This window comes from Callospermophilus lateralis, chromosome 1, assembly GCF_048772815.1.
Source record: "Callospermophilus lateralis isolate mCalLat2 chromosome 1, mCalLat2.hap1, whole genome shotgun sequence".
NCBI lineage: Eukaryota > Metazoa > Chordata > Mammalia > Rodentia > Sciuridae > Callospermophilus > Callospermophilus lateralis.
In genome coordinates this window covers 216,385,334-216,399,128 of record NC_135305.1, presented here as the reverse complement: position 1 = coordinate 216,399,128, position 13,795 = coordinate 216,385,334, and the positions used below count along the sequence as shown (strand labels likewise).

Below are 13,795 nucleotides of genomic sequence, written 5' to 3'. Positions count from 1 at the left end.
ATCACCCACTAGTCACCCAGGATGGAGGTAGGAGCCAGATTAAGAGGGAGTAAGTTGAAGTAAGTAGGTTACAAAAGGCATGGAAATGTTTGGGTCGGTAGCATTGGGAAATAGCCTTATAAAAACTAAAAAAGGGGCTGGGATGTAGCTCAGTGGCAAAGCGTCTGCCTTGCATTCGCAAAGCCCTGGGTTCGACCCCCAGTTCCAAAAAAGACAAAAGAACCCCACCAAAAAAATAAAAATAAATAAATAAAAAAGAGCTAGGTTCCTTTTGGACATCTGGAAAAGTCAGGTGGGAAGAGGGAGGATGGAGGAACCAAAATTAGGCATCTAGCAACTCGTCACCAAGGCAACTGCGTTGCTATGGCAACAGCAAAGGCGGTCTCCTTCCAAGTACTTTGTGGGTTCCCCTGTTATCTCCACACCAGCCGGACGCTTCCGCCTGGGGGCTGGCAGGCTTCCGGAAACTGTTCATGAAGGAGGGAACTGCTGCTGCAGTAGCCAATCAATAAGGTCTATCTTTCCCGGGTGGGCTCCGCGGCGAAGAGCGCCAAGAACGGGTCGGGACTTTTTTGGTGCTTACCGAAGGGCGTTGAAAAGGGCGGGTTCGTGTCCCTTCCCCACCACTTAGGAGGGAGGAGGCGGGGCCCAGATAAATCGTGGGTGGGTACGCCTACCCTCACTTCTGCCCAATAGGAAGCCAGAGAGTTAGCCGGGACGGTTGGAATGTCCAATGTGCGTCGCAGCCAGGCACCGGTGCGGGGCGCATAGAACCAATAGACAGCGGCAGTGGGCGGGCGCGGGCGACAGGCGGTGCAACGGAGGCGGAGCAGGCGCTGCGGCAGGAGGGAAGATGGCGGACGAGGAGAAGCTGCCGCCCGGCTGGGAGAAGCGCATGAGCCGCAGCTCAGGTGCCGCGGGGGTCGGGGCTGGGGCGGGGTCGCGCGAGCCCGCGGAAGCAGGGCTCGAGCTTCCCCCTCGGACGCGGCGGCGCCACCTTCCTTCTGTGGGATCTTGTCCCCTCACACCGTCCCCCGGGTAACGGCCCCAACCCGCCCTGTGCCGGCTGTGAGTCCTAGGAGCTGGGACCCGAGGAAACCGAGGCAGTGGGCGGGGCGAGTGAGGGACCTGGGATCCCGTGGCACTTCCCAGGCAATAGCCGTGGTCCCGCTGGCCCGGCTGATGCGTTTCGGCCTGATGCACTTGACGCTCTCGGGGGAAGTCTCTTCAACCCACTGGATCTGGGGATACCGTACCTTTGGGAGGAAGACACCCCAATACCGTGCAAAGGGCGTGGCCTCAGGATCTTGCCGTGCCGCAAATCCACAACTTACTCCTGCTAACGCCCCTACCATCTACCCCTACTGCTGAATCTGCAATGTCGGCCAGTGATGATCTGAGGATGGCTGATATTGTGGGGCCTGATATTGTGGGGTTTGCCACAATAATAGTGTTGATAATTGGGCATGCATCTGAGCGCCAAGCATCGTGTCTAGTGCTTTAAGTATTTAAGTTCTCTGAATTGCCATAACTCTGAGGGATGGGTAGTTATTACTCCCATTTTAAAAGTGAGGAAACTGAGCCTAGGACACTTAAGGAACAGGTCCAAAATCATGCATTTTAAGGATTGGGGGCTGGTTCTACCCCAGTCAGTCTGCCTCCAAAGCCCACCTCTTGCTTCACTGCCAAAGCTGCAAAAGCTGGTCCAGCATCTCTGGGTAGGTCCAGGATCACTTTGCTTCCTCCAGAGCCCATAGTAATCATAGTCACAATAATAATTCTTATTTATTGAACACCAGGTGCTCTGGTGAAAATTTTGCATACATTGACTTCTCACAGTAATTCCATGAGTTTTGATGTCCTTATTCTCTTGATCCCATTTTGCAGATGAGAAAACTGAGGCATTGCTAAGGTTTCAGTCAGTGGCTCCACTGGATTTACCCCCAGAATCCATGCTCTTGCCAAGCTTGCTGCAGCTGATGTGTGACTGCAACCTCCGCATAAACCTGCTACTGTGCCCAGCTCTGGGTCTATTCTTTTTTTTTTCCTTGCAGTACTGAGGATTGAACCCAGGGGTGCTTTATCACTGAGCTTCACCCCATATTTTTTCTTTTTTGAGACAGGGTCTTACTCGGTTGCTGAAGCTGGCCTCGAACTTGTGATCTTCCTGCCTCAGCCTCCTGAGTCACTGGAATTGCAGGCTTGTGCCACTGCACCCTGCTTTTGGTCCCATTTTTGCATTTCTGCTCAGTGCAACCCTTACAGCCTTCTTGATGGATGATCTGCCCTTCACAGTGCTAAGTCCACTATGTAGCCCAGGCAAATTCTTGGCCCTTGGAGTGATACCCAGAGTCGACTGGGTCCTTCCTTTAAGCTTTTTATTTGCAATCTTCATTCTTTCATGCTCCTCAACACCTGCATAACATCTGGTCCCCAATAATGCTGTTTCCTAGCTTGCATCATAGGACATTGGGTAGGGAGTTAAAAGCAGAGCTTTTGGGTGTGGTACACCTGAGTTCAATTCCTATCTCCTCTCTATGTGCCTAGAGCAGAATAAATGTGCAGGAAACATTTCCTGTTACCAGAGATGCAGAGGGTGAGGCCTCAGTTTTGTCATCTGTGCAATGGAGAAAACAAAAGCTGTTATACTCTTAATATATGCCAGACTCTCCTAGGCAATTTACAGATGTTGAACTTACTCAGTCAGCACTGTAGGCAGGTGCTCTTCATTTTACAGGTGAGAAAACTGATGCCCAGGGAAGATAGATCATGCAGTGGGTAGTGGCTGAGCCAGATTTAAACTCAGGTGTTTTGCCTACTGATCGCAAGTTCTCCCTAATCTCTCCTTCCCTTCTTTTGTTACCCTGGGTTATTTTCCTTCCTGAAGTTGTCATTGGCTGATTATTTTGTCTTGCTTGTTTAATGCTTGTTTGGCCCCATATACAGTGTTAGCTCTGTGGGAGCTAACATGTTGGTCCTGCCATGTTGGTTTACATCTTCAGAGCCTGTGGCACATGTGGGCACACAGTGGGTTTGCTGTGTGAAGGCATCACATAAGCCAGTCTTTGTCCTGGTTTCTGGTCAGGGGCCCAGGGTGATATCCTGTGATCATAGCCCCAGCTGAGTTCCTTCCTGTCCTCCCCTCCAGGCCGGGTATACTACTTCAATCACATCACTAACGCCAGCCAATGGGAGCGACCAAGTGGCAACAGCAGCAGTGGCAGCAAAAATGGGCAGGGGGAGCCTGCCAGGGTCCGCTGCTCACACCTGCTGGTTAAGCATAGTCAGTCAAGGCGGCCCTCGTCCTGGCGGCAGGAGAAGATCACCCGGACCAAGGAGGAGGCCCTGGAACTGATCAATGGTGAGCTGGGCTGGGGCAGGGTCTTTCTTCGGAGGGAGTCCTCTCAGGTCACATCAGACCTTCCACTCCAGCCTGGTTCCGCTGTCGGGTATAACCTTGGCCTACACAGAAGTGCCTGTATGTGACATAAGCTTGGTTCAAATGACCACCTCTCTGCTCTGTGGCATTTGAAGGCGAGCCTTGGGATAGGGGCAGAGGACCAGCCTTCGGGCTGGCACATCTGGGTTTAGATAGCAGCAGTGCCTTGAGAAGAGAAACACTGGGGACTCCTGTCCAGGGGTTGTGATTTTGCCCCTCAGGGGAAACAGGGTGTTTTTAAAGAGGTTAATCAAAAGCTACGTTCCACATGTTCTCTGTTGTACTTCCGTTGTTAATTTGGGACATAGTCATTTCTTAGATCTTCTGGTGCCATCCCCAAGTCTGAATTATTTAGTTCCTGAGATGGGTATGTGTGCAAAGACATACCCCTAGAACGGGGAAAAAGGTAATCCTGTTTCCCCTGAGATTAGGGAGGGAGTCAGGTTTTTTGGTTGTTGTTTTGATTGTTATTTTTTCCTTTCTAACCCTAGGGTTCCTTTTCCCTAGTCTATAAAGGTTCTGGTCCCTGACACCTTCCTGCACCCAGCAACTAAGCCTAGTCATTCAAGAGCACTAGCCACAGATTCAAAACTTGATTACAGATCTTATCTCTTCCATTATTAGCTGTGTGACCTTGACTGTGTGAGTTGGCTAACCGAGTCTCAGTTTCTCCACCTATAAAATGGGGATCACAGCTTCCTGCCCTGCAGGGTTGCTGTGATTAACTCAAGATGATGTAAGTGAATGCCTAGTGTAGAACAAGCATTCAGAGTTGGTGGGTTTACTCTGACCTGGGGAGGAAGTTGTACCCAACCCTGATCTGTGTCACCACTGTAATCTGTAAGCAAGGTTGGCAAAGACGGTGTGTAGTTTAGGTTTTGTGGGCCATGCAGTTTTTGCCAGCTCTGCCTTGAAACTCCATAGTAGCTGTGGACAATATGTAAACACATGGCTGTGGCTGTGTGCTGGGAAAGCCTCATTTACCAAACCAGGCAGGATTTGGCCTGTGGGCCATAGTTGGCAGAACCTTGGACTGGAGCTCTCAGTGTGGCAACCACTACAAGATACAGCTATTTCTGTTTAATTAAAATGAAATAAAATTAAAAATGGTTTCTCATTCTCATCAACTTCACTTTAGGCGTTCAGAAGCTACGTGTCCTGGTGGTAACCATCTTGGGTGGGGATGTAAAAGGAAGTTCTGTCGGACAGACACGGCTCTTTGAACCATGTGGGCCAGTGGCAAGCAAGGAGGATTCCTGGCAGAGGACAGGGCAGAAATAATGGAGGGGGCTAGGGTGTAGCCAGAAATCTGGGGAAAATTGTACAGGGGGACTAGAGGGGCATGAAACCCTTCAGGGGCAGGACCCAGCTAGGGGAGGAGGGTCCTGAGTGAGGTGAGGAGTTTGGATCCATCCTGGAGGCAGCAGGAAGCACAGGTCATGTGGAACCAGGAGAGGGGCCCCGGTGCTGTGCCTTCAGGGAAGATCTGTGTGGCTGAAATGTGAAGGGTCGGGAAGCCAGAAGGCTCAGAACCCAGGCTGAGTTTTGAGGGGGTTCTGGCTGCCCCAGGGGACTAGGAGGAAGTGGCTAGAAGAAATTATAGGATGACCTCTTAAGTCGTCCCAGCACTAGCGTTCCCTGTTCTGAGGCCCCTGCACTCCATAAGTGACCAAGAGGAGATGGGCATTTGGAGATGGAATGACAGAGGTACCATCTCCAGTAGAGGGCACTTGGGAAGAGGCCCAGTGTGGGAGGAACTCATTAAATCTTTGGGGCTAAGGAAGAGACTGGGAAAGGGCGTGGGGTTCAGCAGAGGAGCCAGGCTGGAGACAGATGTGTGAGGTGATCCCAGTGAGAGAGGTCTGAGGCAGGTGGGGATGGTAAGAGGGCAGAGGTGTGGGCATGGCAGGTGAGAGTGTCTTCCCTTGTGGTTGGTGGGGGTCCTGCGGGATGTCTGAAGATACCAAGCAGTTGGGCCCTTGGCCTAACTTTAAGTAGACACGGACTCCGTTGGGAATGTCAGCAGGAATTCCATGCTTGTCTGTTCAGAAGGGCTCCATGGAAGCTGTGGGAGTAATTGCAGCTAGAGACAATGTGATTTGAACTTGGGGGTAGGGTGGGATTAGAAGTGAGGGGGAGCAAATTCTAGAGATGTTTAGGAGACAGAATTAGGAGGACTTGGTGATGGATAGGTGGGCAGGGATTAGGAGTTCAGGAGAAGGTGATTTAAGGTCAGGACCGTAGGACCCACCCTTGCAGGCCAGCCTCTGGAACAGAGCAAGTGTCTTCATTATGAGAGCCTCATTTGCTGACCTGTAGAACAGGGCCAGGGTGGCCATGAAAATCCAGTAGTCATGGGCTCTCTCTTGATCCCAGTCATTCGGCACATGCTGTGGGGAAGCTCAGACCAGGACAAGTTCTGTGTTCATGGGCAGCCCCTGTTGCTGTCCTGAAGCCCCTAGAAAGAGCTTTGAGCGGGGATGCAGGAGGCCTAGTGGCTCAGCCAGAGACCCTCCACTGACCTTGGACCATGACCTCCTTCTCCTAGCCTTGCTTCACTGTCTTCTCGGACTGAGACAAGACCCTTGGTGGTCAGCTGGAGGGTCAGTGAAAAGGCCCTAGCCAGAGTGCACTGGGGAACCAGATGCTTCTGTGTCGTGTCAGCAAGTGTTGGGCATCCAGGCCTTGTTTTCTGTCCCAGGAAAGTGAATGTTCTTCCCCATCCTGGGCTTGTTCCAGGTGATTAGGAGATGATGATTTGGGCAGTGCCCTCCCCATCTTGCAGGCTAAGTGAGTGTCATCGGTGCCCATTTAGAGCTGGTGTTTCCTCTCCACCCTGAGGACAGACTGCCCACAGCAGAACCAGTGCCTCTACATTTCTGCTGAGGCTACTTTTCCCAGCATTGGTTCTCCTGTAACTGTTGGGCTACAGCCAGAGACTGTCAGGAATCCAAGGCCCAGCCGGTGTCACTGTTGGTGTCCTTGTCTGCGGAGGCCAGACCATGGACAGGCCCTCATTTTCGGTTCCCTATTGTTCCAAGACCCTCCTGCTTGCCCAGGACCCGAGGCTCAGAGAACGAGTAGCACTCCTTCTCACGTACCCTTTCCAAGGCTCAAGGGTCAGTGAGCTTCTGTGGCTTGGTGTTCCCCCGGGGTCAGTGGTATCCTTCCAGCCTGTTAGTCTCAGGCGATCCCACCTGCTGGATCCTTGGTCTTCTGGACAGCAGACCTAATCCTGTTGCCTGTTTCCCTGAGCAGACCCTTTCCCCTAAGGTTCTTGGACTGGAAGGAGCCTATAGGATGTGGTGGGAACGTGGGAAGTTTGTCTCTAAATCTTTTTAGGTTCAGGGGTCACCCCATTTGTTCATTCAGTCTCTCAAGTATCTATGGCATATCAACTTAGGTTGCCATAACAAAAGACTGGACTGGGTGGCTTCAACAATAGAAATTTATTCTCTCACAGTCTGGAGAGCAGAAGGCCCAGATCGGGTTCCAGCCTGATGGAAGCTTGGTTCTTAGCAAGGCCTCTCTTGGCTTGCGGACATCTGTCATCTTCTTTTTTTTTTCAATACCTGTACTTTATTTATTTATTTTTATGTGGTGCTGTGGATCGAACCCAGGGCCTCACACGTGCTAGGCAAGCTCGCTACTGCTAAGCCCCAGCCCCAGCCCCCGGCAGCTATCTTCTTGATGAGTCCTCACATGACCTTTCCTTAGTGCTAGTGCAGAGAGAGAGAGAAAGAAGAGTCTCTTTTTTTTTCTTTTGAGAGGAAGTCTTGCTACCTTGCTGAGGCTGGTGTGGAACTCCTGGGCTCAAGTGATCTTCCCACATAGATGGGACTACAGGCACATGCCACCACACCTGTCAGTGTCTATTCTTATAAGAATGCTGATTACTCTGTTAGAGGCCCCTGCCTCCCAACACAATCACACTGGAGGCTAGGGCTTCATTTTATGCATTTGGGGACACAGACATTCAGCTCCTATCTGTGAATGACTTTCTCTGAACCAGCCATTGCTCCAATGGTCATTTACTCTTCAGAACAGCCCCCCAAGGTGGAAGCTCTTATTACCCCATTTTATAGGCCAGTGAGTGTGAGATTCAAAGAGGCAGACCTACCAGACATGCAGAGCCCAGAAGCAGCAGAGCTGGGATTTGAACCCAGCAGTTGGAGTCCTTCTAGGTCTCAGGGATATGCTGTGAGCAGGCCAGCCTAGAGCTGCCAGCGGAGATGTGTCCTCTTATGTTTTGCATGCAATTTCAGGGACTCCTGAACACCCTGAAGCAGGGATAAGGCCCCTGTTCCTGGAGAGTCTGCCCTGGGTCTGGGTAGTTCTCAGCGAGAGCCCTCCCTGGCTGGAGCCCTATTGATCAGATTTGAGTCGGGCGCCATGTTGAGACAGGTGTAGTTGCAATCAGTGAGGCAGGGCCTGCTCCTGGAGGAGGCCCAGGAAATCTGGCCTCCGCATTGACACCTGAGGTTCAGGTACAAAAGTCAGGAGATTCCAGTGGTGGTTCCCTTTTCCCTCCTTCCCTGTGGCCTTTTCTGTCTTGTTAATTCATGAATTCCTTGGACACCGGAGAATACCTGTTTTGGGCATACTGCTGGGTGCCGGCAGGGATAGTGATGAACAGAGTCGACCCAGCCCCTGTCCTCGACACACACACAGACAGGACAGTGGTAAAGGCAGCATCCACAGAGGGCACCTCATGCAGTAGGGGCTTTGGGAAGGCTTGCAGGAAAGACCGAAAGACATAGGCTGGTGCCCAGCAGAACTAAAAAAAGGCCTGGAGGTGGAGGCAGTGGGGTGGGGCAAGAGTAGGAGTGACATCATCGTGGTAGGGGCATGTGTAGACTGAGCTGCTGAGGGGACACATGGAACTGACCACTTTCAGGTCATTGTCAAAAGAAGGAAAACTCAGGATGAAAAAGGTTTTTTAAAAATTTGTGTAAGGCTCCATCAAAACAGAACATATTCTAAGAGAGCTGGTTTGTCAGGTTGATCTGGGTGATGTGAACTGTGAGGTCAAAGCGTGGCTCTTATTCATTTTTAAGTGGAAATGGCTTACACACTGAATGTGTTTGAGAAAGCCCTAGGCAGTCCAGTCTTAGGGATCCCTGTGGCCCCAGCTGCTGGGGGGTGCAGCAAGGTGACACTTGTACAGGAAGGGCTGTGGGCTTAGCTCTGTGGGTGCTGGGCTCCTGCATGCAGTTCTGCTGCCAGGAGGCAGGCAGGTACCCAGGGGCACTGTGCATCAGGATTCCTTGACTGGCTGACTGTGGTCCACTCAGAACGAGAGGTGGGGAAACCTGGTGCTGTACGGCTAAGGCTGGGGTACACTCAGAAAGCCAGGAAGAAGAGAGGAGGGTGACTAGGGATGTCTGGTTCAGCTCAGAGTTGCTGATGGATGCATTGGCACAGGGGGACCCCTTGGTAGCCTAGGAGGGTGGTTTCCAGCCAGACCTGGGTATTCCATGAAGCCCAAACAGGGAGCAGGGAGGAGCCTTGTATGGCCAATGTGCTTGTCTGACAGGCATCAGGCAACGCCTCCAGGGATGGGCAGAGCAGAGAGGAGTAGAGGCAACTTTGTCCCTGTGATGTGCAACTCACATAGAAGGAAGAATGGTGACAGCAAGTAACTTTTTCAGCATCTCACTCATTGCCTGGTACTGTGCTGTGTGTCACAGTAGCACGCTGGCAAGATTGGCAGTCTGGGAGACAGGTGCAGGTGATGATGATGCAGGTGCAGTTGAGTTGTATGCTCTGGCAGTGTGCAGATCAATGACGTGTTTTGCCAGACAGGAACAACATTCATGCTCTCTCAGTCACATGGTTTCTACTCTGGTGCCAGTCGTGTTTATTAGGGTGGCATTCGAATCCCACAGGAACCTGAGTCAGATCCAGCAAGATCCCCATGGGGCTCAAGCCGGCACCAGGTGGGTGTGTCAGAGGTGGTTACTCCAGGCTGGCTGACAGGCATTTTGGCTTTGTGTAGGTCTGTGGAATTAATTGGTGGAAGTGTTGGTGATTTTGCAAAGGCAAAAATGTGTTGGGTGACCCTCACATCTTGAGACAATGGCAGCTGTGGGCTGGTGCCCAGTTGCCCAGCCAGATGGGTGGGGTGGGTATAGTCCCTGGTGCACTCCACAGAGCAACTGCTGGGCCAGGCAGGAAAGTGGTACAGGGTCCAAGATCACCAAGGGCTGCTCCAGGGTCCGGGGCCATTGCCCTGGGAACTTTGGAAGGAGATGGCCAGAATGCTCACATGTGCCAAGGCTGCTTGTCAAGCTGGAGGGTCATGAAGGGAGGACAGGACAGGATAGACTGTCCTGTATCTGTGTCACAGACTCCTGGACACCTCAGGGACTGCCTGGACTCAGGAAGGCGACAGGCAGCTCCTCCCTATCTGGCACACATATGTGTGTGCGCACACACGGTTACACCCGTGCCTGTGCACCAGTACACTCTGACACATGCTGCATACTTACACTGCACACCCTCACCCCTAGTGCACACACATACACATTTGTGCACACGTGTTCAGATCTTACACGTTCTGCTCCAAAACCTGAGTCACCCAGATTCTTGGCACTGCCCTCTCACTCCCCTCTGCTGGGTTAATTTTCCTTCCTCCCTTGCCCCTGGCTTCCTCTCCCTCCAGGAGAATTGTGGTCCAGTGGGGCTGGTTTGGTCTGCACATCTGGGGCTCTGCCAGACACCTGTCAGGGCAGCTGGAGAAGAGCCGTGTCTCTTGCCTATGGGACCCCTGCGCATAGGGCTGACACAGCATCCCTTGGAGTCCCCTTGGGTTCTCTTCTCAATGCTCCAGTGATCTCACGGCTTATCTCCCCTGTCCCGAGCGAGAACTGAGGCCCACAGGTGAGGGCTTGGCTGGCCTCTGTGGCAGACCTGGGCTTGTACCCTGGCCTCCTGCCTGTCCTAAACCTTCTCAGATTACCCTGGGGCTGGGTAACCCTCCTGCTGTGGGGTCCGCCATCCCTTCCGTCTCCCATCTCCTGTTCTTACTCCCTGTTGTAATTTAGATGTAGATTTTCCTCTTAAATATTGTGTGTTGGGGGATGGGAGGAGGTCGGTGTGTGTGTGTGAAAGAGGGAGAGGGAGGGGAGAGGGGGTGACTGGCTTGGCCATCAGTATCACTGTAGGATCACAGGCACAGGTACATGCAAATGGGTGACAGGGTTGGTTGTGTCCCTGGAAGGCACCTCTTCATGGACTCGTGCAGTGCACGAACAGGAGACTGCGTGAGTGCAGGGGAGCGCTTGTGGCCTGCAGTGTCTGTGAGGAGCGTGCACAGTGGTCAGAGGAGGGCTTACATCCCCCTTGGGGATGGCCTTCTGCCCTGCCCCTGACGTGGGGCTCTTTTTCCTGTCCCTGCAGGCTACATCCAGAAGATCAAGTCGGGAGAGGAAGACTTTGAGTCTCTGGCCTCACAGTTCAGCGACTGCAGCTCGGCCAAGGCCAGGGGAGACCTGGGTGCCTTCAGCAGAGGTGGGCAAGGAAAGGGCACCACCCTACCCTAGGCGAGGACCACCTGCAGCCAGGAGGGCAGTAGAGGCTGGGAGGAGCCTGTGGGTTTTCAGGAGTGTGGCCCTTGTCACACAGGGCTTTCCCAGCCCACCAGGTGGCAGCACAGTCCCTTCCTCAGGCTGTTGGGGCTGCCCTGCCTGGGGAGCTGGCAGCCAGGAGAGAGTAGGGGCAGCACAGCCTTCTTTCTGATGTCATTCCCTCCCAGGGTCTGTGCGTCTTTGCACAGTTGTCCCCATCAGGGCTCATAAAGGTTGGTTCCATCCTGTTGTTAACATTCCCTTTTGTCAGGGGCTATTGAACTGAGTCCCCCAGAATCTCCTTTCCAGTCTCACAAGTGGGGAAACCAGGGCCGGGGGAGGGGGCAGGTCAGCAGCCCTGAGTTTAGGCCCATCTGTCCAGGACAAAGGAAATCAGGGAGCCACGGTGGCCTGGCTGCCTCCTCCCACCACCTCCTATCTCCTCTCCCCCTTTCTTCCTCTCTGCCCGCCTTCCTCAGTCCTCAAGGTCTACAGGCCCGGGGTGGGCTATGGTATTCAGACCCCTGCCAAAGAGGGGGAGTCCCGCCCTCACCCACCCCAGGAGGCCTGTGGGACAGATGATGTGCCCGTGTGGGGAGCCAGGCCCAGGGAGAGGAGTTCATCACCAAAATGCGCCTCTAAATGCGTAATGGTGGCAGCGGCTCTGCCTGCCATCCCTCATGCTGTCCTCGGGCTTCCCAGGGCCTCCTAATGGCCTTGCCACCTCCGGCTAGGCTGCAGCTCTGCTCCATGACAGGCCATAAACTCAGTGATGGATGAGTAGGGGTGGGTACAGGCGGGAGCCGCATCTGCTGTGGCTCGACTCACCTGCCTCCTTCTGGCCCTGCACTGACTCGCTGACCCCTTCCTCTCCATGTCCCTCCTGGTTCCTAGGTCAGATGCAGAAGCCATTTGAAGACGCCTCATTTGCGCTGCGGACAGGGGAGATGAGCGGGCCCGTATTCACGGATTCTGGTATCCATATCATCCTACGCACGGAGTGAGGAGTGTGGGCGGCCCAGGCCTGGCCTGCAGGGTGGGGCAGGGCCACGGGACCCACCAGTTCCCCTGCTGCCCGCTGGCCAGTGAGTGCTCCTCCCTGCTACCGTCACACAGTATTTATTGTTTCCAAAATGGCTGAAGGGGAGCTCTTCGAGATTGGGAGCTCTGGGCTTCCGCTCCCTGTTCTACCTGCAGGGGGCTCTCCCCGCCAGACTCCCCTGAAGTAACTGACTTCAAAGGGCAATGGGGGTCCGGAGGCTCCCAGACCCAGGGGAGTGGGGGTGACCTGTCCCCCAGGTCCCAGAGGCAGGCAGGCAGCAAGGCCTGAGTTGTTGGGTTCTCGGTTTGCCCCATTCCTCTGTTTAGTTGCAAAAAGCAAATGCTCCGTGCCAGCCGCCCAGCTGCGGGCCCTTTGGGCGGCAGTGCAGCACCCCTTGCTCCCCATTAAACCTGGAACCACTGCTCTGCCGTCCTGTGTCTCATTTCTTCCCTGGTGAGGTGTGGGGGCCGTCGTGCAGAGAGGGGATCATTGTCCATCATCCCAAGTTGTTCACACTGTTCTTCGTGCCCTGGAACCTCTCTTTTTCTGTACCGGGGTGGTCCTGTGAACGTTCTTCCCAGTTACAGGACTACCAGGGCCGTGGGGCACCTTCCAGCCCCAGTCCATGCAGGGTGTGTCACGCCCTCCCCAGGGCCTGTCCCAGGATGCAGGGGCCCCACCTCGCTCACCTGACGGCCTCTATTCGGCAGGTTGGGAATGGAGCCAGTGGACCTGCCAGTGTTCCTGGGGGAGCCAGGCTGAGGCCCCTTGGTGCTGGGTGCTCTTCACCCGTTCCCCACCCTCATACACACAAGCTACTGTCAGATTAGAACAAATCACACCCAGCATCCTGATGCCTGTATCCCTGTCACCTGGAGCACTTCCAACAGTTTGTTCCTGGGTCCAGCCGCCAGACCCAGCACCCTCTGCAGCTGCTGTTACCATGGTAACATAAGCCCCCTGGAAGTGGGCTAATACCAGGTGCCGCTGTCAGCAGGGATCCTGGCGGAAGGGGCTGAGCAGAGGAACAGAGTGGGGAGCAGAGTGCGGCTTCCACTGGCTGTTGTGGAGCTGAGAGGATGCCTGGGGCAGGGGGAGGTGGACCCTCTTCCTCCACCTCTGGGTAGGGCCCCTGCCAGAGTGGACGGCTGCGAGTGTGGCCTGCCTGTCCACTTTCACCTCCGCAGCTGCCTCTGCAATGGCCTGGGACGGGGGCTATTGAGAGTCATTTAGATGTAGAAGTGGTTCTGCCCACCCACAGCCCCCTCACTTGTGGGACCAGCCTGGATTGTGGGGGTGGCCAAGCTGGCCAAGCTTGGGGACCTGCAAAATAAGGCTGAATCCCAGGGGACCCTCCACCCCCAACTCCAGGGCTGAGACTCATAAACAATCACCTGAGCCTGCTCCCATCTGGCTGGTTTCTGGAGCAGTCGCTCTCCCCACCAGCCGCCTGCTGGAGCGTTTGTCATTAGGAAGGTTTAATGAGTTTCTTCCCAGCTCTGCTGGGCTGAGGAGAGCCGGCTTGGTTGGCTACACCTCCTTGCAGAATGTTCCATCATGGGGGCTGTGAGGCAGGCAGGCAGTAGTCCTGCTGTCTGCAGCAACAGTTGGGTGGGGTTGGGGAGGCGATTGCACTGCTCCTGGTACAGGGGAGCCCCTGGGGATGATTGGAAGTGAGGGGTTGGGGAGCAGGTTTTGCTGAGTGCTGCACCAAGGGAAGAATAGCCCTATGTTCTGATTTGTGAC

General features: G+C 54.1%; 1 protein-coding gene across 1 annotated transcript; it reads left to right on the top strand.

Moving 5' to 3' along the window:
* Positions 1 to 829: 829 nt before the first annotated feature.
* On the top strand, positions 830 to 12,470 carry Pin1 (peptidylprolyl cis/trans isomerase, NIMA-interacting 1). Its single transcript, XM_076871457.2, has 4 exons — positions 830 to 911; positions 3,149 to 3,361; positions 10,841 to 10,951; positions 11,902 to 12,470. The coding sequence occupies exons 1-4, from the start codon at positions 854 to 856 to the stop codon at positions 12,009 to 12,011; spliced, it is 492 nt and encodes a 163-aa protein (XP_076727572.1). The 5' UTR covers positions 830 to 853; the 3' UTR covers positions 12,012 to 12,470.
* The last annotated feature ends 1,325 nt before the right edge of the window (positions 12,471 to 13,795 follow it).